General features: G+C 36.9%; 1 protein-coding gene across 1 annotated transcript; it reads right to left on the bottom strand.

The window, feature by feature from the left end:
• Window positions 1-3121, bottom strand: LOC130989256 (uncharacterized). The gene is made up of 8 exons (XM_057913216.1): window positions 2895-3121; window positions 2528-2608; window positions 1491-1729; window positions 1300-1382; window positions 659-770; window positions 458-532; window positions 183-372; window positions 1-136 (listed from the first exon to the last, which is right to left on the bottom strand). The coding sequence occupies exons 2-7, from the start codon at window positions 2601-2603 to the stop codon at window positions 187-189; spliced, it is 771 nt and encodes a 256-aa protein (XP_057769199.1). The 5' UTR covers window positions 2604-2608; window positions 2895-3121; the 3' UTR covers window positions 1-136; window positions 183-186.
• Between the last annotated feature and the right edge of the window lie 23202 nt (window positions 3122-26323).

The raw sequence follows: 26323 nt of genomic DNA, 5'->3' as shown, positions 1-26323 counted from the left end.
AGACCAAAAGTTGCTATTAACTATAAAAGAACTCTTTGACATTACAAAATCTCATGACAAAAATGGACCATGCGGATATATAGGGATAGAAATAAAAGAAAACTCAGTTTTCTACACTTTGTGAACTAAGATTGATGCAGTTTTCTTATACATACATGTCAGGCAGCAAAAGTTTCAATGATCGACTTAGTCACTAATTTCACCATCCTCTTCGCCATCACTGATATCGCTGTAGATTATAGGCTCTTCACCATCTGCTACAGTGTCAACTTCCATGGAAGAATCTTCAGATGCATCATCATCACTTTCATCTTCATCTTCATATATAACAGGTGCAATTATATCATTCTCCTCCACTCCGTCATCAACAGACTGCACCAAGAATTTGGTTTTGAGCGTATAGTTCTCATATGTATTAAAACAGAAAAATATAAAACATTCAGCAGCGTCCACTCACATCTGCATAAAGCAAGTCCAAGCAACTTGACAGTTGAAGAGCAGGGTTGAAGGTTGAGACTCTTGATTCTATTATCTGCATATATATGCGAAAGATTATTCTTAAATTTTTCAATGGAAATATTCCCGAATCCATGCAAATGTACCCTAAGAATCTCATTTCCAGGACGTTCTCCTATCCAAACATGAGAAATCCTCTTACCTGAAACAACGAGTTTAGAACAGCCAAGGAAGATTCTTGGGACATTATACTGCTAGAATGCTGAAGAAGTAAACTTTTGAGCCATGGAAGAGCACAGGCCAAAACAGCGCCCCTGTAAATTATATGCAAAAAATAAGAGTTTTGAAGATTTCTTTGTTTAATTAGTTGTTAATTTATTATCCCCCCCAAAAAAAACTCAACAACCACCAAGGTTCATTCTAGACAATTGATGAAGAAATTCCTATTCCTGTGAGGAATAAAAATTACTGATGTAATCTTCGGAGGACAATCACAACTAGGTAAGTACGTCTATCTCTAGTATCCCTAGAATTTGAAACAAAATACACCCAGCCAAAAACCAATAATCAGAATGGTGACGAAACAGGCTTCCAGAAACTGTCAAAATTATAAATATCTGACATGTGGCAGTATAAGTTGTATAACATTCAACAACAAAATAAATTATTATCCAGTTATGAAACAAATATATATTTTAAATGAAAAACAGAAGATATTAGACAAAGAAACTTTTTGGAAGACGTAGATTTATTAATAGTTCGATCCTCAAATTTTGATACTAGAATATACATTCATTCCCAGGTTTTAATCACAGCCAGATATTAATTTTGAAGTTCTCTTACCTTAACTGGATTATCGGCACAAGCGACTTTAAGAACTTCAGAACATCAGAAGGATTCAACAGTGATAGTGAGTTTGCAATTACCTGCATACAACTCATGTTATCCTATATCAGGCAAAACTGAAGCTCCAACCGTCTACTTTCATACAGAATGTGAAAATAGAACAACCAATAAAGAGAAGGGAGTGCAACCTTCTCATCTTGTCTGTATAAGCAATCTATGAGAAGGGCTCGGTCATCAGCATGCAGTGCTTGCTTAACTAAGATATTAACCGAGTCTGCACTAGGTGGCTTTGCTGGAAGAGAAGAGTCTGTATTTTCAGGGTTTGGGGCATTGTCATTTCCTTCCAAGTTGAGGCTTGCAAGTTTTTCACCCATGGTTGGTTCACTCAAGTCATCCACAACATCAAATCTATATTTATCTCCAATACCTTAAATCCACAAGGAAATTAGATGATGCTTCAAAGTTCCAGAAAGGTATATATCTATCTTTAAAAGTACAATCCCCTCTATAAGTATCCCCAACTAGTAAAAAAGCATTTGAGCCAAGATAGATAAGTGGGGGCAACTTCCAATAACTTCATAACAAATAACCATCTTGAAGTAACTCGTAAATGAAAAACAGTATCAACCTGTCAAATGTTCAGACTGATACTTCAAAAAAGACTGAAATGAGAATAATTTTTGGGAAAATTCTTGCGAAACTAGCATAAGATTGTTCCCCTACTCTGACCACTCTCACTAACAAGGGAAAATCATGATGGAGCAGCTCAGTTTCACATGCAAACTGCAAACCTCTCAATATGGCAACTCAGCAATAAGAACCACTCTACACCACAAACACATTCATGCACCGACCATATTACTGTGATTCTTTAGAAAGTGCTAGCTTGAAAAATAGAACACAAGTTCTGATAAAAACACCACAATGTGTGTAAAGGGAGTTCAACTTAACGTTGCTATTTCAGACAAATTTAAAATCAGAAAATTGAGATTTTCTTAGCAATATCTGGTGATAAATGTTAGAGAGCGAAAAATATATCAATACTCTTAGACAGAAATGACAGTTCTTCCAAGCATATCCAAATCACAAAGACCAAAACTTAGGTAGAAACAAAGCTAGCACAGTAAACAAAATTTACCACATTACTCCAACTGAAAAGTACACCACCAGCTCAAAGTCTGGAATTTGGCATCATTAAAGCAATTGGAATCATATTTGAACTTACTCTTCTGAAACAAGACCTCACTGGCTACTCCCGTCTCTCGATTTTTCCTTTTCGAAGATTTTTCCTTCTTTCCCATGATTTCTGCATTTAATCAAAGCAAAAAGTTTAGGAGAAGACAGCGAAAAACTCCCATCATAACTGGAAGAAGCGTAGAGAAAAGGTCGGACCAGAGCAACAAAACTAGAAAGGCAAACGAGAAATCTAAAGACTAATAATGCACACTTTGTGCACTAGCTGGTTTCCCGCCAATTTGAATCTGTCAAGTGTGTTTTACAATCTATAAATAGCAGCAGATTCAAAATGTTGGTCGCAAGTTTTTTCTTTTCATGTTACAGAATATATTTTGTTTTTGGCTTGATATTATTACCTGTTAGAGAGAGGCTACTGCTGCGGACGCCTCAAGAGATGAGGGGGGTTGGGCAAGCCGGCGACGGGGAAGGTTGGGCGAGTTGGCGAGGGCGGCGGTGCATCAAGAGACGAGGAGATGAGAGAGACTGGGAGACATGGGAGTTGGGCAAACCGGCGACGGCGGTGGCACTGAGACGATAGAGAAGAAAGAAAGGCGCTGGATCTAGGTCTTAGTTTTTGTTTGGATTTTAATTGTTGTTTCTTTTTAGTTTAGTTGGGCTTTTTGTGACTTCAAAAAGTTTACGGGCCAGAATTGGCATATATTTTTCTGGGTTCTCCAAATATTAGGGGTGAGCATTCGGGCGGGTTGGGTTGAAACCGAACCGTTTTGACCAACCCGAACCCAAACCGCCGCCGCCGATTCCCTGATCTTCTCCACCATGAGCGACGTCTCTTCCTCCCTGACGCGGCGGTAGGATTGAACCCTCTTGTTGCTGAGCAGGCGCAGCACGAATATGCTCCGCATCTGCCGCCAGTAATCTCCGTGAGGGGCAAACGCGACGTCTTTGGAGCAGTAGATGAGCCGGTCGGGGCTGCTCAGCTTCGGCCGGTTCGAGAAGATGAGGTCCTGCTCTTTCATGATCTTGGGTCGGCGATTGTTGGTGGGGCTGGCAGTCGCCTTCTGCCAGAATGGGGTGGGGTGGCGGTGGCGCTGCGGCGGCCCGACGGGAAGTGGGAGGAGGGACGAGGGAGCCCTAGAAATTGAAATGGGGGGAAAGGGACTCAGAGGCGGGCGGCTAGGGCTGAATGAAATGAGAATAGGGTTTGAAATTGAAAATTCTAATATTATTAATATTAATTATTTATAAAATATATAATATATTAAAAATTTCGGTTCGGTTCGGTTTATAAACCGCACCGTTTTTTCCAAACCGAACCCGAACCGAAAACTGGCGGTTTGAAAAATTTCAAACCAAACCGCACCGTTTTCACTACAAAAACCGAACCAAACCGCCCGGTTTGGTTCGGTTCGGTTCGGTTTGGCGGTTCCGGTTTGGTTTTGCTCAGCCCTACCAAATATAAAGGGATCTCAATATCTATACATATATAAAAATATAAAAAGAGAAGTAAATATAAATAAATTCAATTACAAGGATATAATTGAAAATTTTGAAAAACAAATCCTAATCACATCTTGGCATCTCCTACAAAACCGCCGACATTTTGTTTCCTACCAAATTAGAATTGTTGTTTGATCTTAATCTCTAAACCAAATTAACTCATTATTAATAATTAACCGTTTAAGAAAATATTGACTAATAACAATATTAATGATGGTTAAAAAAAATTAATGATTGTCATTTTTTCCAAACAATATTAAAAGCCGTTTCTTTAAAATTATTATATTGTAAAATATTTATTGATATTTTAAAAAAAATGTAAATTATTTTATAACTTTTTTACCATTATTTTTAGTTTATTATTTCCTCTCATTTATTGCATAATTTTTTCTTTCTTTCTATAGTTGTGTAATTTTGTCTAGGAGACTAGGACAAAGTATACATTATGCATCTTATAAAACACGAGATCATATAGACACCTTTAATTTGATACTTATATGATAAAAATAATGTATTTAAAATAACCAAGTTATGACAATTTAAATTTTATATATTTAATATTTTTATCTTTTATTGTATTTTTTTATAGCTAAGACCATTGACATGCTTAACGTCTTTGTAATTTTTACTTTAGTTTCGCTTTCTCTATTTAATTAATGACATTTCGACTTTTAGATTATATAGTCCTATTTATTTTAAAAAGAAAATTACAAAATTGTCATGTTGCAAAAGGATATTTTTCAACATTTCATATTATGTAGTTTTATTTGTTTACATTGAAAATTTGTTAATATAATACAATTTCACTATTATTAAAAAAAATAGCAGTATTATATTATATGTGTAGCTCATGCAAGTCTAAAATCATAATGAACGCGCATCGCGCGGGAGATACACTAGTTGTTAAGATAACAAAATATTATGAGGTTAGTTAGATTTTCCTAAACATACATTTTCTCTAGGTTACACTAATACATAGCCGGATATAGGTAAAATTGAAAAATTATAAAAAGGGATATAGAATGAGTGTTCTTTTAAATCATGGATTATGAGTGACAATAAAATATACAATTTCAATTTTATTATTGAAGATGCATGCACCTAATTTATTAGTAATTTTTTGGGAAAGTAGTAATGCAAATTCAATGATTCATCTTCACTCACAAACAATAATTAATTAATTAATTAATTAATTAATTAATATATAGATGTTATCTGTACAATTAAAAATAAACATGATTGAATTCATAAGAGTACAACTTAAAAAATCCTAATTAAATAGGCTGCATGAATAGTATTGTAAGATTTTTAAAATTTACAACAAAACAATCTATGAGTTAAATAAATAATTTAATGAAAATTAGTCCATTGCTTCAAATAATTAACTAATTTTTTAGTCAAACTTTATCAATATCTAAAGACTATTAATGCACAGTTTTTAGCTGCAAAATTTTCCAAGAGCAACATCTTATAATCCACTGGATATCTTGAAAATTTTCTATCTGTTATGTAATTGATGTGTGTATTTTATTTGTTCATAATCTTGGATTATTTTGTGTTTTAATCGAATTTAATTACACAATTAGATGATTTTTGGTGCAGGAATTGAAGAGTTCGATGTTGATGGAGTCGAGTGAAAGAAAGTAGAAGAATAAAGTTTTTTATGCTAAATATTGAAGGAGCTCGAAAAAGATGAGAAGTGACGAGCTTATTAATTGGGCTAGAATTTGATTAGTTTTATTTCTTTGGCCCAATTATCAAAAGTGGCGATCATTAGTGGGCTAAGATTTGATTAATTTTATGTGTGGCCCATGAGCTAATTGGCTTTATAGTATTAGCTTTATAATCTTTGGCAGAGGAGTTAGGCGCGAGGTAATTAGATTGGATAGGTTATAATTTATTTGAGGAGAATACATTTTTTTTTACCTTCGGCAATTCATCTTGGCGGCTGGAACATTAGAGTTGGCGGCTGGACTACAACAACAACTGGTTTAGGAGTATTTTTTATTTCTTTCTTTAAGATTTGATATTTGTGCTTTGGTTTCGAACATAGAATTAATTAATTGAAGTTTCTAGTAATATTATATATTTCAGTTTGTTAGATTATTAGTTATGTTTACTTAATTTAATTTTACTGTATTTTATTTTATTAGTATGATAAGCTAATTTCTTAATTCGGCGAGAATAATGAAACACTGATTTATTAATCTATGAGACCTAATTGGTTTTAAAATTGGTTCCTATTGATTCCGGTTAATTCCTTGTGTTTCACGATAATTCTGATTTTATTTAAGTCTGGCCAACTTAGGTTTAATTGGATTACAGTCAATTAGCACCTCCAATCCATAATTGTTGGAATATGGCCGATTAGTGATAAAACTACCGTGTTCGTAGTAGGAATAAATTGGTGGATTGATTATTACTAGCGTATCTAGGATAATTGGTCTAAACTGGGTTCCTTCATCTTAATGCTATTAGATTATTAAATTTAGGTCTGGCGTCTCCAGCTAGGTTATATTTTAATTAGGGAAATAGGCAGGTATGGCGTCTACAGCTGTCTATCGACACAGTAAGCAGGAATTGGGGTATGTCATTGCGTATCACGGTATCCTATAACTGGTTGGTTGATAGGGATTAATTAATTTTTGCGTCGATGATCATAGATTGAATTAATGTCGATTTATTCGAGCCGAGTTACCTTTTCTTGATTATTTTCTAGAGTTATTTTAATTGATTTAATTTATTTTCTTAGGTTAATTCATATTTTCTTAAAATTAAGGCGTGGTGGCTACACCAAATTAGGTCTTTAGGGAATTGGATGATTTTACCTGCTCTCTGTGGTTCGACCCTGCTTAACATTATACTCACTTAATTCTTGATAGTATTGTAGGAATTATTTAGTGGTATACGACGACCACCAAATTGGCACCGTTGTCGGGGAGCGGAGTTAATTGAATTCCTTTTTCCTTTTAATTTATTTTTCTTTTTATTTTCTTTTTGTTTATGAGCAGATCTTGTAAGCCGAATCTCCTATACGATTGTGAGATCGAGAAAACCGCAGAGAAACTGAGAAAGGAGGCTAAGGCAAGAAAGCTGCTAGGATTGCTGGATTCGCAACTCGATCTGTCTGCCCATATGGAACAGTTCATCAAGGCTGAACCCAGTGCTACCACTGCTGACGAGGCTCTGTTTGCCCAAACAGACCCTGAATCAGAGGCAGAAAGAGATGGTGAGGAGGAAGTAGAGTCGATTTTTGACGAGAGCACCGGAGACGACATGGTTGCCAACGATCCTAAGTTGTGCGACCTCTCCAACCACAAAGCTGATGACCCCCCTACTCCGATCCGGATGCCGGCGGTTGCTACTGCTATTGAGATTAAGCTTGGATTGCTTAATGTTCTCCCTAAGTACTACGGCAAGAAAATGGAGAAGATCCATACAATTTCTTGAGCGAATTTATCAAAATTTGCAAGGTCCAGAAATGCCCCACTGGAGTGACAGGGGAGGATTTCAGATTGGCGGCTTTTCCCTTCACCATGACAGCAGAGGCGAACTCTTGGTTCGCAAGTCTTCCACCGAATTCTATCACTTCATGGGCCGAGATAAAGAAACTATTCCTAGAACATTTTTTCCCTCACACCAAGACGAATGCACTGAAAAAGAAAATTAGTGGAGTCAACCAGGAGTATGATGAGTCGCTGAGCACATACTGGACTAGATTCAGAAGATTGGTGGATAGTTGTCCGAACCATAAATTTTTTGAGGGAGATCTGCTGCAATACTTCTACCAAGGAGTGAAGGTAGATACCAAAAATCTGGTGAATTCATCAAGTGGAGGAGCATTTTCTCAAAATACTGTGAGTGAAGCTAAGAAGTTGATTCAACACTTGGTGGAAGCAACGAGAGAGTATGAGGAGCCACGCATTCAATTGCTCAAGAAAGTTGCACAGGCAAGTTCCTCTACTTTGAGGATAAGTTTGAAGAAAGGATGGGAAGGATAGAGAAGATGTTGAGCACTGTGGTGGAGAAAGTGACAAGTGCTGGACAACCTATGGAGAAATCATGTGGAGCGTGTGAAAATTTTGGCCACACAAGTTTGCACTGTCCCGGGAGTGACAAGGATCCGCAAGCCCAAGCGAATGCTTCTCACATTTTTTACAGCTACGACGCGCCACTGCTCCATTTGTCCAAACGGGACCCCTACTCGACCAACTACAATGCACCATGGAGAGATCATCCGAACTTTTGTTGGAGAGAACCGGACCAGAAGCACGCCCAATGAGACCCCCTAATTTTAGTGAGATCTAGGGCACGATCTGGTGCGTTTATTTTATCAATCCTATGACTGATATTGTATCTGGAGGGTGATTTTTTTTCGCAGTGTTCGAATCCTGGAGGGAGCAGAATATTTTAAATTTTGTTATTCATCAGTATATACTGCATTGTTCATCAGTATATACGGCCCTGTTCATCAGTATATATGTCTTATTCATTACGAATTTTTAAAATTTTATTTTTCATCAGTATATACATCTTGTTCATTAGATATACGTTTTGTTCATTAGTATTATATGTCTTATTCATTGTACTCATGTTACACGAAAAATAGGGGGTCTCACTGGAGCGCGCCCCTATATATATATATAGGTAAAGGTTCAATTGAGAAGCTCAAATGTGTTGAGAAGTGAGAAGGAATTTACAAGTTAGTACATTTTGATGAACTTTACTGTAAATTTTTATGAACTTGCGGTTGATCTGGGGTTCAATTCTTGGTTGTAGCATCTTTTTTAACAAATTAAATATATTTGTGGGTTCGTCAGTTACATTGAAAAGTTCAAAGAATTTATTGAAAAGTTCATTAATCTCATTTACAGCTTCATTAATCATGTCCGTTAGATTAGATAAGATCAACGGATTAGATTACTTCTCTCTTCTTTATTGAACTTTAGCATATATATATATATATATATATATATATATATATATATATATATAAGGGTGCGCTCAAATGAGACCATTATTTTTCGTGAGACACTGAGACCCTTATTTTTCAACAAATAAGATATATATACTGATGAACAAGGCAATATATACTGATGAATAACGAAATTTTAAAAATTGGTAATGAATAGACATATATACTAATGAACAAGGTAATATATACTGATGAACAATGCAATATATACTGATGAATAATAAAATTTAAAATATTTCGCTCCTTCCAAGATTCGAACCCTGAGAAAAAAAAATCGCCCTTTAGGTACAATATCAGCCATAGGATTGATAAAATAAACGCATCAGATCGTGTCTAAGATCTCACTAAAAATAGCTTGGAGGTCTTATTGGAGCGCTCCCCTATATATATATATAGGGATGGGTTATACCGAGAATGCTATCTTTCGTGAGAAATGAGAATGATTGCATAAACCAGTATATAGTGTTGCATAAGCTGCAATATAATATTGCATAATATTTTAACCTGGGGTCGAATTCTAGGGAGAGCGAAAATTTTATCTAATTAATTGAATTTCGTTATGCAGTCATTACAAGCAGCTTATGCAAATTACAAGCATTTTATGTAACAATTATACTGACTTATGCAATCATTCTCCATTCTCACCACATTTGTCCATTATCATTTGATCTTCTCCATATATATATATATATATATATATATATAGGGAATGATTCCAATGAAGACCCTCATGATGAGATCTTAGATTAATTTGTAGGTGTTGATTTAATATATCTTATGACTGATATTTATTTGGAGGGATTTTTTATTTTTTTGGATTTGAATTTTGGAGGTAACAAAAATTTTATTAATTTTTAAATATATTATTATTCAACATTATATATTATCTTATTCATCACTATATACTAACTTATTCATTAATCTCAATTCTCACGAAAAATATCAATCTCCCTGAAACCTAACAAATATATTACATGTCCACCGTCTCTACATGACTACATATATGAAGCGATTAGAAATGTAACCATAATATATCTACAGAAAGAGATAGCAGCTGAAAAATATATTGCAAATTAATCAGATAATATCATATATAATGGTAGACAGTGAGAATTTTTTCAAACAAAAAAAAAAATGGTAGACAATGAGAAGAGTCAAATGTGTCCGAAACTTCTATCTTGACTAAGAAGAGTCAAGATTTCAACAATCTCCACTATTTATGACTTGAATTTAATAGTTGGGAGAATGGATCTAGTATTAAAAGCACCAAGTTTTAGTGTCGCAGTGGTAGGAACAGTCCAACTTTCGAATGATCTAAATATAAAAATACAATAAAATCACTTATATCATACAAAAATTATTTATTTTATTGAATTAATTACATATAAATTATTGAACTTTCAACAAATTCTTATTTTTCACATAAACTTTAAATCTTTATTAAAATTACTCAACTATTAATTTCTTCTTATTTTACATATTTATCCATTTTTTGGGCCTAAAATAACGTCATTTCCTTCCAACTATACATTACAACGTTAATTCTATTTTTTCACACGGTCATAGTTATGCTACGCAAGTATATTCATGCCAAGCGAGTATATTCATGCCATGTCACCACGATAGAAAATGGGTAAATATGCAAAATGAGAAAAAGTTAATAATTGAGTAATTTTAATAAAGATTTTAAAGTTCGTATGCAAAATGAGAATTTGTTGAAAATTCAGTAATTTATATGCAACTAACCCTATTTTATTTTACATAAAAATCTTGATCATGTCATAAATTTGTGTATTATGTTAGGAAATAATATATATATATATATATATAATCACTAAAATAAAGAATAACACACAAGAAATGGTTATTCAATTTATCAGACTATATTGGGGGACGATGTTTATTTCACAATAAATTTTGAATACAAAATGCTTGTTCCAAATGTGTGCGCACTGGTATGCAGGGGGAATATGAAAATTGGCTTTATGAAAACCTTTTTAAGTCAGCTGAAAGACTTAATGAGCACTCTTTTAAAAAATGTGATATGAGATATATGCTCACTGCTTGTAGACTAACTTGATGCAAAATGGTTGTATGCAATGCTTTAAAGAAGATGAAATATGACAACAATATAAAGCACAAAGTAAGCACACAAAGATTTAACATGGTTTGGAGCCAACTACTCCTACATCCACGACCATGTTGAACATGGGAATCCACTTTACTTTATGATTCTTTGTTTTAAAGTTGAAAGTCAACCAATCAGCTAATTGTGTTAAGTTGATCCATTGATTATGTGGCCGTGACCGTAAATGGCATGCGGATTGCCTCCGTCTGCTATTTTCCAGTCGCACCCGTTACTTTGTTAACTTTTAGACTACTCACACGCAGCTTACTTTCCGGACTTCTCCTTACATCAACACTTATCTGTTACAATGGGTGGATGAGATGTTTAGATGAGGTCCTAACTAAGTGAACACGTTATTACAATGAAGAACAATTGGATATATTCATATTGTGTTCAAATCTAGGCTAAGGATATTTATAATGAAGAACTGTCTAGTCTAGGAATTGTATATTTATTCACAAGTGTAAACTTGAAATATTACAATGAATAATAAGTTCATTTTTGGATCGTTCCTATTGTCAAAGAGTAACCATAAAGGTTTAGGAAAGAATACAACAACGTTCATAGTCTAGATCCACGCGTATCTTGATCTTTCGTTCTATTTATAGACGGGAGTTGAATAGAGCCATTGGATAAAACTCTTCTTCAATTTCAATTTGTTGTTCGTTGAAAACTTCCCGTTGATACTGCATTTGAGATGTCATTGTAGAGTCCTGCAACTTTATACGACGAACTCTTCGACTAGGGCTATAAACGAGCCGAGCTGAGCCAAATAGTAGAAAGATCAAGTTCGGCTCGTTTAAATATTCTGGTGCTCGAGCTCGGCTCGAGATCGATTCGAGCTTTTATCTTGCTGTTCGAGCTCTGCTCGTGACCTACTTACCGAGCTCGAGCCCGGTTCGAGCTTGGCTCGTGTGATACTCGATAATGTTGAATTCGAGATTGAGCTCGAGCTCGAGCTCGACTCGTTAGATGTTTGTATACATGATTTTCGAGCTCGGATTCATTAAAAATTAAGGAAAAACTTCTTAATTAATATGTTACTCGAACTCGAGCTCGTTTGAGGACTCGATTAAAGGTTCTTACCAATACCATTGTTCCCATTTAATGATCCAACGCTAAGCATTGGCTATCAAATCCTAGAGAGAGGCAATGTAGTCAGGTTGAGGCGCGACGAGAAAGAGGCGAGGTGGATAGGCAGCACGGAGCAGCTGTGATGAATCAAGGGCGCGACAGGGCAGAGAGATAAAACGAGACGCGGACGCAACGGGGCTAGGCACATCGAGGAGGAGAGGTAGAGGTCGACGGAGAATTTAATTTGGGAGAGGGGAGGTGGAGGGAAGAGAGAGACAGAGAGAGAGATGTGAATTTGATTTTTTTTTTAAATAATAATTTCTTCATTAAAGACATAAATTAAATGTCAAGTTCTTTAAAAAGTGAGTATTAGTATATATTTTATTTTTTTTATTTTGAGAATGGGTACATATCATCTAACATTGACCCAAAAATAAAAGTATAGTGACCTAAAAATATATTTTGCCTTATATAAATGACAAATTGATGTAATTAAATTAAATCAACATGATCATGGTTCAATCCCCTATTCCTTTCGTAAGGTTAGATTTCGCCTTTGGCAGACATTTGTTTTGGATAATTGACTCACAAGATCCTTTGTTATGGTTAGTATATTGTTTTTCTATTATGATAATAATCATAAATATATCAACTATCTTAAAATATAAATTAATTACAAAGCAAACCAACCCCCATAGCAAAAGATATTAAGAGACGTGTAGCATCAAGCTGCTCAAATTTATATACAGAAGGAAGTCATTTTCAATCACATGCAAATGTCCCACAAAATGTCATGAAAAGTGAACGTGGCGACACCTAATTGCATCTCACAGCAAGCGTGCTTAACTACTGGGGAATGCTCCACATAGAATCATAACCATGCACCTTCTATATATATATACATATTTCCCCACAACAAAATTCATCAACTCGCCTTTGAGTGGGAAATATGAGTGAGAATGGGCAAAACACTAGGGGAGGAGCCGCTCAGCAAAACCCTCCGCCCCCCGTCAACGGCGGCACTCAACCAAGAAAGCCGCCGCCGGGGGGCGGAGCTAATTGGAAGAATCTGCCTAGTCAGAGGGGAGAAGTGCTCAAGAACATCGTAGCTGATTGGACCGGATATTCTGCGGCTAATCGTTAGTAATTATGTGCAAAATAAGTTTATTTTTCACATGATTATATATGCATGTATCCCTACCTCCTTTTTTATTTAATTTCTCATGTATGAGTGATCAGTGTGTTTTCGTTTTTAGTTGATGGATGAGTACCTATTTCCTCAAGTAAATAAATCTTGTAGTAATTTTATCGACTGTTTTGTTGATTGTAATTACGTATTTTTATATTTTAATAATGCTAGCTTTTCTTTACTCTTGGCCAAGTTAAGAGGTTGCATACCATTTAGCCAAATTGTATTTTGGACCGGAATCTTGGCAAATGACAAGTAAAATTAAAGATATGCATCGCTTTATGATCCAAAACAGATATATATACCACCATCAACTTGCAACTCAGCATTAAATTTGTTAATAATTATTATGAAGTTTGAAAACTTATCCAAAATTGTAGTAGATGGCGGATCAATTATTATGTTTCAACAATATATATTGAATACTAAAAATAGATAGGGTCGCTGCTTTGATTCTGATATTATTACACAGTGCGGTGAAGTTAAAGGTGAATCAACAAAGCAACTTTCAAAAAGAAACTTTAGTGAGTCCTGAAACTATAATTTTTAGCGTAGGGGTTTCAGCCTTATATGTATATTCTATGATACTATTCAATAAAGTATTGGAATAATTTGGGTTTAATTAATGTGGGTTCAAATTTATTGGACAATACGGAAGTGGCTGTGGCGGCGTCAATTTGGTTTTGCCCTACGTGGCGGTCGCTCATTTGTAAGATGACGAATTGCTGACCAACAATTATGGCGTCGTTTTTCTCTTTAATTTCTTTTAACACTTTTAAACCCCACGAATTGAATAAAACAAAATTGTTATTTTTAAAGGAATAAAACAAAAACGTTTAAATAATAAACTTCTCCTAAATTTACAGGAACGATAAGCATAGCGCTTTCATTTGGGCAAAGAAGAGTAGGAATTAAGCTCAAAAAATTGAATCAATTAAGTGCTCGTTTGGTTCAAATAAATAAATGAAAAAAGAATATAATTAAATAAATGAGTGAAATGGTAACAATAATCATTGCTTATAGTGAATGTTTGATTTAACAATGAAAAAGAATTATTAGTAAGTGATTTTAATTTCTTTTGTTTCCCCTCTTTGAGATGTAATAAATTGGGTGATTGAGTTACTCTCAAGTAAGAGTAATGATTACCCAATTATCCAAATCAAACAATAAGTAATGGATTCAACTAATTGAATCCATTTCCAACCTCTAAAAACACCCAACCAAATATGGGCTAATATTATATGCTAGCTGTTCGATCAAAGATAAATTCTTAAGAACTTCGTTTACAGTTGGTAACTATAAATAGATAAGCGAATCGTCGATTAATAATAGGGAAAAGGTGCAGATACACTCTTCTAGTGATAGCCCATATAGCGTATAGCTTCCCTTACTCACTGTGTGTGCAATTAAGCCCTCAAACTAAAAAAAACAGTTCAATTACACCCCAGTCAACTTTTTTTTTAATTAAAATGTGGGGCCCCCCTTCTTCCACTCTCACCCGCCCCCTTGCCTTATCGCCACCAAATGTCGACGTTCTCCGCGGCGGAGCAGCTCCTTCCCCTCACTTCCTCCGCAGCCTCCGGCCCGCCGTCGCTGCAATGGCACCACAACCACAGTCGTTTCCGCTCTTCACTCCCCTACTTCCATTTTGCAATGGGCCGCCTCCTCCTCCTCCCAAAACCCTAAACTTTTGAAATCTCCGCCTTTTCCATTGAGCTCCATTGTCTCACCCAAATCCATTGATGTGTCCGCTGCGTCCTGTATTCTCTTCAGTATTGCCAACCCTATCATATCCAGCGGCGACTTTATATTCAATTTAGGCGGCGGCAGCTGCTCGGACTGAAGATCCTAAAAAAGGCAGTTGCTCGGACTGAAGATCTAGAAACGAAGAGAATGAAAGTTTTGGAAGGAGGAGCGGCAGCTAATTCCATCTCACTCTCTTTCACGCCCTCCTATCCTTCTCCGAACCGGACGACAACGCACAGCAGAGACGCCGTCACGCCTCTTCCAGATCTAGGCCGCTGCCGCCTTGCTCCCTCTTCGCCGGCCGCCGTGGAGCCGGTCCCCCCTTCGCCTCTCCAGTTGGTGCGAATCGATCGATGGAAGTTCTCCTGAGTTTGGAGGAGACCAAGCTCGGTTCTTTGGGATTAGGAGCCCATGAGCATATAATTAATCAGCCTCCTTATGAGATTTGAGAGTCATTCCATTTATCCTGCAGTTGTAGCTTTCATTTGATTGACCACCATCGTGGAGGCAGAAGAGTTGTCGACGTCTGTGAAGTTTTTGCTGCCGCTGGAGTTACAGAAGACCAAGATGACCGCGGAGGAAGAAGAAGAACATTAACAAAAAGGAAATATGGGGAAAGCGAAGAAAAAAGTAGAAAAATAAAATAAATATAGTAAAAGAAAGCAAAGAAAAAATAACGTATGTTAAGAATATAGGAGAGAGGAGTTTGAAAAAAAGATTTATTTTGAAATTTTGAATATTATAACTTATTCATTTTAAAATTATTTTGATAATTTTTACTCAAAATTAAAGATCTTTGTTATGATCTTTAATTTAAAATGAATATTGAATATTTTTTTTTCATCATTCAAATTTAACGATTTAAAGAAAATATTCAATATAAAATAAAAAGAATAGAAGAGAGATAAAAAAATATAAGAAAAGAAAGAGAAATCAAATGGAAAAAGTTACACTTAAAACTATTTTTTATATTTATTATATAAACAAAATATATTTAATATACTATTTAAACAAAAGCGTCTTATGTACTTAAATTAAGAAAGGTGAGCCATCATTTTATTTTAATAATAATTTATAATATAACAATGAACAATTTTTTTTAAAAAAAAGAATTGTTACACTCAAATAAAGGAAAAACACACTCACACTCTAGCTTTTTAGGTGATTCGAACCCCCACCTATTGGTTAGAGGAGAAGCGTCTTACCAACAGACTGCGCCTCATCGTCAATATAACAATGAACAATAGAACATTTAATATTTAACTAGTACAAGTACGTAGTAGTAGGTAAGTGGATATGTGGTAAAAGAAACGGAATAATGTCCTTATTTTTTAATTATAATTATAAATTTGACGGTAAATAAAATATTGTAAAATTGATGTTTCATACTCCCTCCGTCCACGAAAGAACTTCCTATTTTTCTATTTCGGGACGTCCACGAAAGAACTTCCTACTTTTTTCTATTTTGGGACAATACCCCACCACTTAAAAAATACTCCCCTTTTAAGACAATTCTCACCACTCAAATAACATTAATTAAAACAACACAATAAATTATTAATACTTTTTCACAATTCCCAATACACTTTACAACTTTTTCTCCACTCTCAATACATTATGTACAACATTTTATTAAAACCCGTGCCATTCCCTTCTAGGAAGTTCTTTCATGGACGGAGGGAGTATATATATATATATATATATATATATATATATATATATATATATATATATAGAGGTGTGCTTCAATGTGACCATTATTTTTCGTGAGACACTGAGACCCATATTTTACAATGAATAAGACATATATACTGATGAATGAATAATGCAGTATATACTGATGAACAATGCAGTATATACTGATGAATAACGAAATTTAAAATATTTCGCTTCCTCCAGGATTCGAACCCTAAGAAAAAAATTCGTCCTCTAGGTACAATATCAGTCATAAAATTGATAAAATAAACGCAAGAAATCGTGTCTAAGATCTCACTAAAAATAGGGGGTCTTATTGGAGCGCTCCCATATATATATATATATATATATATATATATATATATATATATATATATATGTGTATATATATAGGGGGCCGCTCCAATGAGACCCTCTAATTTTAGTGAGATCTAGGGCACGATCTGGTGCGTTTATTTTATCAATCCTATGATTGACAGGGTTCGAATCCTGAAGGGAGCAGAATATTTTAAATTTTGTTATTCATCAATATATACTGCATTGTTCATCAGTATATACTACCTTGTTCATCAGTATATATGTCTTAGTCATTACCAATTTTTTAAATTTTGTTTTTCATTAGTATATATATCTTGTTCGTTAGATATACGTGTAGACAATTAAATTTGTCGTCGAATTAAATCGTGCCATGTGTATATTCATGAATTAAATATTCAATTATATTTTCTATTTTATTAAAAGGGATTTTATTCCTAAATTAAATAGATATATAATTAATATTTGATATAAATGAATTAATGGGCTCATGGATACCTAAAGCCCTAAGGCCCATGCATGAAGGCCCAAAGCCCATAAAGCCCATGAAGCCCATTTCTAAAGTCTATAAATAGAGGGCTTGGGGTGCTCATTATCACAACTTGAAGGATTGGAAGATTGAGGAGCATAAAGAATTCTCTCTAGTATCACAAGTGGAAGAGGTGGAGAATTGGAGAGTTCAAGTATTCTTCCAAGTATTCAAGTATCTTGAAGAATTCTATCTAGCATTCAAGTATCCTTCGAATCTTCAAGTATTTGAGTATTCAAATATTCAAGTATCCTTAAAAATCTTCAAGTATTCAAGTATCTTCAAGATCTTCAAGGCAATAGTCAAAGTATCTTCAAATCTTCAAGTATATCTTCAAATCTTCAAGTATTTCTTCAAATCTTCAAGTATTTCTGCGAATCTTTGAAGTGATCTTCAAGTATCCAAAGAAATCAAGTTCAAAAGCTCCAAGGCATTCTTACAAATTCTAAGAATGTTCTCAAATCAAATCAAGTTCAATGTTCAATCCAAAATCATGACTCGAGTCCCTTGGATTGACGTCATCAAATCAAGTATTTCAAGAACCTTCGAGCTTGTTCAAGAATCAAATGGAAGAGAAGAATCAGAGGATTAACTAGAGATTGCAACCCGCATAAATCTATCTTCAAATCTATCAAATTATCTTTGTAACGCATTTTGTATTTTATCAAATTGAAATACAAAATTTTGTGTTTACAAATTTTGGCACGCCCAGTGGGACTTCTCTACCTCTCATCTCTACTCTTCACCAAAAATCTTGAACAATGTCTATTCAACCAAATGCAGCTGCTTCAGCTTCATCTAAAGGTTCTTCGGAAAGCATCGGTGTAATTACGCGAAGCAAAGCAAAATTGATGCAAGAGGTGTCCAAGTCGACCTCCCGTCTTCCATCTATACATGAAGAGGATGACAACTCCAGAAGAAGCTCCATGTTTCCCATGGAAAATTATCAACTCCACGCGAATGTCATGATGACAAACACATCTACTGTGGAAGAACAACTCTTGAACTTAACAAAAATGGTCGAATCTCTATCTAAGCATATCCAAGATCAAGATGCCCAGATTGCAAAGTTAAGGGAAGAAAAGGAAGAATCAAGCCACGCAAACAATGATAGGGAAGATGAAGAAGACGAAGAAGATGGAGAGAATAACGATGAAGGAATCTCCAAGGACAAGCAAAACTATGATGAAGGAAAATCTTCAGGAAAAGATACTCCTTTCTCGTCTGGTGGCCTTATCCCAATCGACCAACTGAAGGAGTTCATCGAAGCAACCATGAAGAGTAACTCTGCTGGAAACTCAAAGTCATCATTGACCTACTCCAAGCCATATACTCGGCGGATCGACAACTTGAGGATGCCTCTTGGTTATCAGCCCCCCAAATTCCAACAATTTGATGGCCAAGGAAATCCGAGACAACACGTGGCTCATTTCATTGAAACATGCAACAACGCTGGTACTTATGGAGATCACCTAGCCAAGTAGTTTGTTCGCTCATTGAAAGGTAATGCCTTTGATTGGTACACCGACTTGGAGCCAAATTCGACTGACAGTTGGGAGCAATTGGAGCATGAGTTCCTCAACCGTTTCTACAGCACTAGAAGAACTGTCAGCATGGTCGAGCTCACAAGTTCGCGCCAATTTAAAGAAGAGCCAGTTATTGACTATATTAATCGGTGGAGAAACCTTTGCCTCAACTGCAAGGACCGGTTGTCTGAGTCATCTGCTATCGAAATGTGTATCCAAGGAATGCACTGGGGATTGCAATATATTCTGCGAGGAATCCAGCCAAAAACATTCGAGGAACTGGCCACTAGAGCTCATGATATGGAGTTGATCATGATGGCAAGCGGGATCGAAGAACCACCCATCCAAGAACCTAGCAAATTCAAGCCAGAATTCAAGAAAGGAGGAAAACCATATGACAAAGCACCAAAGAAGGAATCTATGGCAGTGAAAGCAACTTCCGTGAAATTTCTAAAGAAATAAGTTAATCAGGAAGACAACCAGAATGCTCCACGAGACAATCAGAACTCTTCCCGAGACGTGAGGCTAAGAAAACTTACCTTGAAAGAAATGCAGCAAAAGCAGTACCCTTTCTTAGACTCTGATGTCTCTGGGATATTTGATGACCTGCTCAAAGAGGGACTTATCGAACTACCTGAAATGAAGCGACCGAATGAAGCAGGACGAAAGGATGATCCAAAATATTGCAAATACCATCGGTTGGTTGGACATCCCATACATGATTGCTTCATCTTCAAAGATAAAGTCATGCGGTTAGCTCGAGAAGGGAAAATATCTCTTGAAGAAGACGCTACTACTGTAAATATGGTCTCCACCGACTTGAATGACATAATAGAAGGTATTGGAGCTCTGTATGATACATCCAATCAAGTAGATGAAGAACCTGAGCTAAATTTGGATGAAGATGATGATGCATTGGCAATCACATTCTCCAATGAAGACTTGCAGCTTGGATCTGAACCTCATAACAGGCCATTGTTTTGAGTTGTTATACACAGGAGCAGAAGGTCAATCGAATTCTCATCAATGGAGGCTCGGCGGTCAATATTTTGCCACTAAGGACTTTGAAGCAATTGGGAATCCAAGTAGATGAGCTGTCAAAAAGTCGATTGATGATCCAAGGTTTCAATCATGAAGGACAAAGAGCTCTTGGAACTATAAGGTTGCGATTGCTGATGCAGGACATGGATTCGACGGCGTTGCTTCATGTTATCGATGCCAAGACGTCCTACAATATGCTTCTGGGTTGACCATGGCTTCATGAAAATGGTGTTGTTCCTTCTACATTGAACCAATGCTTCAAGTACTATCAAAATGGCACCGTAAGAAAAGTGGTTGGTGATCAAAAGTCGTTTACGGAAGCAGAATCACATTTTGCTGATGCTAAGTTCTATTTGGAAAGAACCAAAGTCTCAATGGTGAAAGATGATACATCACATGACGAGTTGGGATCTTGCCAGGAGAAAAAGAAGGAAGAATCTTTTCTGAAGATGGAAGGATTCACCATGCCTTTAACGAAGATTGATGCCAAGAAGCCAATTCCCCACCCACTCAAAGGTTTTGTCCGACCAAAGAGAAGTGGTGTCACAGAGCATGAAGATCTCTCAAACAAAGAACTCTCAAAGCACTTTGGTCCGAAGGCGTATAAACTCCTCGTGAATGCTGGATACAATCCTCAAGAAAGCTCTATGTCAAGGTCTCATTTGGAAAAGACTGATAACGTGGGCCAAAACTCCAAAGCAGGTTTGGGATATACAGCGCAGAGTCCCGTTCGTATCGCCATCAAAAGAGCTGCCACTAACTATGCTAGCACCCAACAAACCCTGGAATCGTCAAACATTCAAAGGGTTTCTGTTTTCAAAAGGATGGGTAGAAGAGAAGCTCAACGAGTATCTGTCTTTAAAAGACTTGGCAAAGGCAAATCATGGAAACGAAGCAAGACAAAAGGGAGTGATGAACTACACATAACAGAGAAATGGAGAAGTTTGATCCCTCCTCGAATGAAAAGATACACCACTTTGCTTATGTCATGTGGGAAAGAAATGAAAGCTCAAATGAAGACCACCATCTTCACACGAGATGCCATAGATGAAGAAGATAGAGAAAGTGTGGCTTCCTCTTACTACACTACTAAAAGTGATAGTAATCCAATTCCTCATACTGCTCAAAGTCAAGTGCGCCGTGAAATTGCAAGTCTCGTTAGAAGTGGCGTTATCACAACAAGCGTTGCAGAGAATATAACCTTCACACGCTAGAGAAATGAAAGCATAAAGACGTGTAGAGATTGCAAAGATCCTCGCCGAAAAAATGAAGACGTTGTCACAGCAAACCATATCACCTCCTGCGAGAAAATGGTCGTTGGAGAAGAGAATTTGCACTTGAACCCCAAAGAACTAGAAACTCTGGATGAAGACAGACTAGAAGTCCAGCAAAATTGGAATACTATCAACTCTTCCTTCAAGATCCTTCAACAAAGCAGTGCGAGTGCCTTTTTTTTCAAGTTAGCGACACGACCCTCGCTGCAAGAAGGCCAATTGTTATCACTCTCAAAGGAAAGTTCTTGAAGTACTACTATCCTTGAAGGGTGATAGAAGTTGAAGCATGTACATATGTATATAGTTCAAAAAAAAAAAAAAAAAAAAACAGAAAAGCCAAAAAAAATAGAAAAGCAGAAAAGCCAAAAAAAATGGAAAGCAGAAAAGCCAAAAAAAATAGAAAAGCACAAAAGCCGAAAAGATGAGTCAGATGAAAAACCAGAAATGAAGAAAAGCAACAAAATGGAGTATATGAAGACAGCTCCTTGACGCACGAGCCTAAACTGCATGTTACTCCTGGCCCGCATGAGTATAAACTGTGCACGACACCCAATCTCAAACACTTGTTGACCCTATGAACTACGTTTTGACTTGATCCCTTTCAAAAGGGTACGTAGGCAGCTTAGATAATTTCTAGGTTCAGTCATGAATTGTGTTTGACTCTTTTCAGTTTATATCATCAAGTTATGATTTAAGTTGATTATGTGAAGACGAATATGTCTCAGATTGGGAAGAAAATCAAGCCATCAAAAGCAACATAAGCATATTTGGAGAAAAATGCCAAAATATTCGTCACAAACCAAATGAGAATCATCAAAAGAGAAATGATAGAAACTACGGTTTGCACCAATACTAAGCAAATGGTCATGATCCTCCAAAGCTCTCTGAGCAGAGATCAAAAGTGATTCTGAAGTCTTGAAATTCCTCAGCATTTCTCATCAATAGGTGCAAGCTTTATGTTTGTCGAACTCTCTTTTGAATTCTTGGGTTGTACCCTCGGACGGTATGAAATGAGGCATTATCTTGCTTGAGGGACAAACATCATCTTCGTCTTCCACCTCTCTATCATAGCAAGCTCTTCCTTGATCAAAGCAATTCGGACGATGGCTTCATTCCCCTTGGCTTAAGCATCAAGAAGAGAAGACTCAATTCTTCTCGAGCCGTTGTGCAGAATTCTCCCAACTTCGTGAGATGCCAAACATAACGACAACCTCACTCAAACCAGACTCGAACAATCCCAGGTCCGAGCGCACCCAAGACATGTCAAAGAATTGAGTCATCTGGCAATAAGGTCGGCTATGCAATTGCTAACTTCACTTATCTCCAAGCTAAAGTTGAAGCCACTCATAAAGTTGAAACACATGTTCGCCAAACATAATAGAACACCATTGAGTCATCTAGCCTGCTCAAATGCGCGCAAAGAGAAAATGTAACCAGCAATCTTCAAAGGTTGGACTCGCAATGGCCCAGATCCGAGCGCACCCGAAATCTGATTAAAAGCCAGTTGAGCCACCTGAAGTGCAAAGTTTACATCACTCAAATAAGGTCTTAGATGGGCTACTGCCAGATTTTTGGATGAACTCTCCGGACATGGTCTTCAGACAGGTCGGTGGAGACGTCAAGAAAGAAAAATGACAATAGATTTCAAACTTTGCAAATACTCAAAGCATCTCGTTTGGGGCAAAATCTGCCATGAAGTTGGTTAATGAGACCACGCCCATCTTGAATACAGCGATGGAACAAAGCATCAGTCTTTTGAAGATCACCATCATTAAGTTCTTGCGGCCACCAACTACAAGAAAAAGAAAAAGAAAAATTCAGACTTGGAAATTTACTTGTATTAATAAAGGTGAATTCAAGCATATGGCCAAAAAAAAAAAAAAAAAGAAGCATGCTTAGATAATTGATTGATGGATAGAATGGGGCCAAAAAAAAAGGAGGAGCCCAATTTTCCTTCTCTCCAAAGAAAGGGCCCAACTCAGAAATTTCTCTCAAAATGGAGGCCCATCAGCCTGAAACCATTTCTTTCTCTCTCTGGAAATCACCGCTTCCCCTCACGCCACTGTCCACCCAAAATCTGCCCACTGCCGCCAGCCTATTCCCGTTGCCGGCGCCGCATTTTCTGCAGTGATACTCCATTTTGTCTCGCAGTACACACATGCACGAGCTGCTCCGTTCCTTTTCTTGAATCTGGCGTCGCGCCGCCGCATAGCTCCGACAACAGCCCCACCTGCTGAAAGCAACAGCCCCATCTCAGTCTCTAAATCCGGTTGACACTGCCGCCCTTTTCCATAAAATCCGGAGCTGCACCCGCCTTCAAAAATCAGCAATGTCAGTGCCTCGACACCACCAACTTCCATCTCCCAGCATGAGCAGCATCGTTTTCCCCCTGGCCTCGATTATATGCGAATAGCTGCTGAAGACTTCGATCTTTCGTGAAACGCCCCACTGAAATCTTGGGATCCGCCCGTCGGTCGTATCACCACCGCCATGCCTTAAGTTCACTCCCGATACGCTCATCCTTCCGTGCCCCAAGCCGGTTATGGCTGCTGCTGCGCCCGCCAAGAGATGTCGACGAGTGATGCAAAATGAAGCCTGAAATCATCCACGATCGTCTACATCCCTCAGTTCGCTGCCAGACCCGATCTTCTCCATCCCTCCACCAAACAGAAGATCGAAGACAAACAAAAATGAGAGCTTTGAAGTCAAATCTAATATAACAAAGTACTTGGATATCTTCGAAAACTGAACTGAAATGTACCAAAGCTAAATGCATTTGTTCAAGTTGAGATCAAAACCAAGTCATTTTGAGAACGAAGGTGAAAGAAACAGATACGAGCATGAACAAGCAAGATGTCTAAGAAGTAATATTATAAGAGAAGCAAGAGCTCGCTGCTAAATTAGAGGAAACTCAAAAGAAGAAAGGTGGTGCCAAAATGAAAGTGCTTTAAACTGACTACATCTAAGCTGGGGCAGTACACAACATACCTTTGCTAAAGCTAGTCGAGGACAGCAACGACACGAAGGGAACGAAACTATTTCGCTGTCAAATTCCTTGCCGGAGCTCCACTAAGCCAAGCAATCCCTCGCTCATAGGAGAATGGAGCATTCCGACGCCGCCACAGCCGCCCAAAATTCGCTCCGACTTTCTGCAAAAAATCTTCGCTGGAGCTCCGCTGACTAAATGGAGAGAGAAGTAAGATACAATGGAAGAAACGTGACAAGAAAGAAAGAAGATGACGAGCCCTCCCTTCACCCTCGTTGATGTTGAAGCCTGGTTCCTTGATCGTCGGCAACGCAGCTCGATTGCTAAGGCCACGGCGTCATCTTCAACAGGACGAATAAAAGAGAGAACAAGCGGCTCCGTTGCTGGCGGAAGAGAAGCAGCAGTGGTCACGGCCAGATGCCGAGGAGCCTAAAATCACCGAGAAATGAACCAGAGATCGGTTTCCGGCTGCTTCCCCGGCAAACTCGAAGAAAATGGTCAAGAATCAAGCCAACAAACTTTCCCAGCTGCATCGGCGAAGCAACTGTATATATTAAAGACAAGGTGGATGAAAGGTTGATTATCACTTTCTGAGCTGAAGAACAAAAAGAAATCATAAAGGAGTAATGGCTGGTGGTGGCTCAAAGAAGCTACTGGAGATATGAAACGAAGCTTGCAAAAATTCAGATTTTGTGTGTGAAGAAAAACAGCTTCGGAGCAACCCTATTTATAGGCTAAGAACAGGCTCTACCAAACCCCAAACCCTAGCCGCCAGCGTACAATAAAAGAGTGGGGTTCCAGCTGTTCTCATATACCTAACAGTGGTGCAAATTATAGCTGGCAATAGCTGAGCATGGTACATTTGTGCGCCTGAATTAACAAGAGTGTTGCACAAGAAATGGGTAGAAGTTGGGCCCATGGCCAAAAATTGCAATGTGCATGTGCATGTGTACGAGAAAAGGATGCAGCTCCAGCTGTTTTTTCCAGTTTACCTTAAGACCCGCCAAAACAAAGTGCCAAATACCCAGAGCATTAAATAAACTACGAGTATTCCTCTTGCTCAAAGAGTAAATTCATGCCTTACGAATTGCAGTATCAGTTTTGATCCCTCAAAAGTAAAGATATGCATTTAATGCAAGTTCTGGTACAACTGTAGATATAAAGCCAACAGCGAGGTGAATTATACACGCCCAAGACAAAGTTAATTGGGGGGTATTCTGTTATAATTTTGAAGGGTCGGATAGCAAATGGCGGGCTGCCTTCTTCTTTCAAAAAAATTTGGAACAAAACTCATGTGGTTTTAAAAGAAATTGGGCCAAACAATTAAATGGTACGTGGGGTTTGGACTTGTGACCTATGGTTTTGTCCAATTCAATTGAAGCATTAATGGGCCGCGATGTGTAAAATGCGTATAGCCCAATTTATTGAATGAAGCCCAAATTCAAGAATTCAAGTCAAGAACTCCTAAATACGAGTATAAACTATTTGCAAATTCAAAAAATTCAAATTCAAATTGAAGCACTCCTAAATACGAGATAAACTATTTATAAATTCAAAGAAATTCAAGCACTCCTAAATACGAGTATAAACTATTTATAAATTCAAAGAAATTCAAGAACTCCTAATACGGTATAAACTATTTATAAGTTTGAAGAAATTCAAGAACTCCTAAATACGAGTATAAACTATTTGCAAATTCAAATTCAAATTGAAGAACTCAAAATACGAGTATAACTATTTGCAAATTCAAAATCAATTGAAGAACTCCTAAATATGAGTATAAACTATTTATAAATTCAAATTCAATCAAGAACTCCTCGATAAGGGTTTAAACTATCAAAATAATTTC

Source organism: Salvia miltiorrhiza, chromosome 6 (genome assembly GCF_028751815.1).
Source record: "Salvia miltiorrhiza cultivar Shanhuang (shh) chromosome 6, IMPLAD_Smil_shh, whole genome shotgun sequence".
Taxonomy (NCBI): domain Eukaryota; kingdom Viridiplantae; phylum Streptophyta; class Magnoliopsida; order Lamiales; family Lamiaceae; genus Salvia; species Salvia miltiorrhiza.
This window is presented reverse-complemented; position numbering and strand designations above follow the sequence as displayed.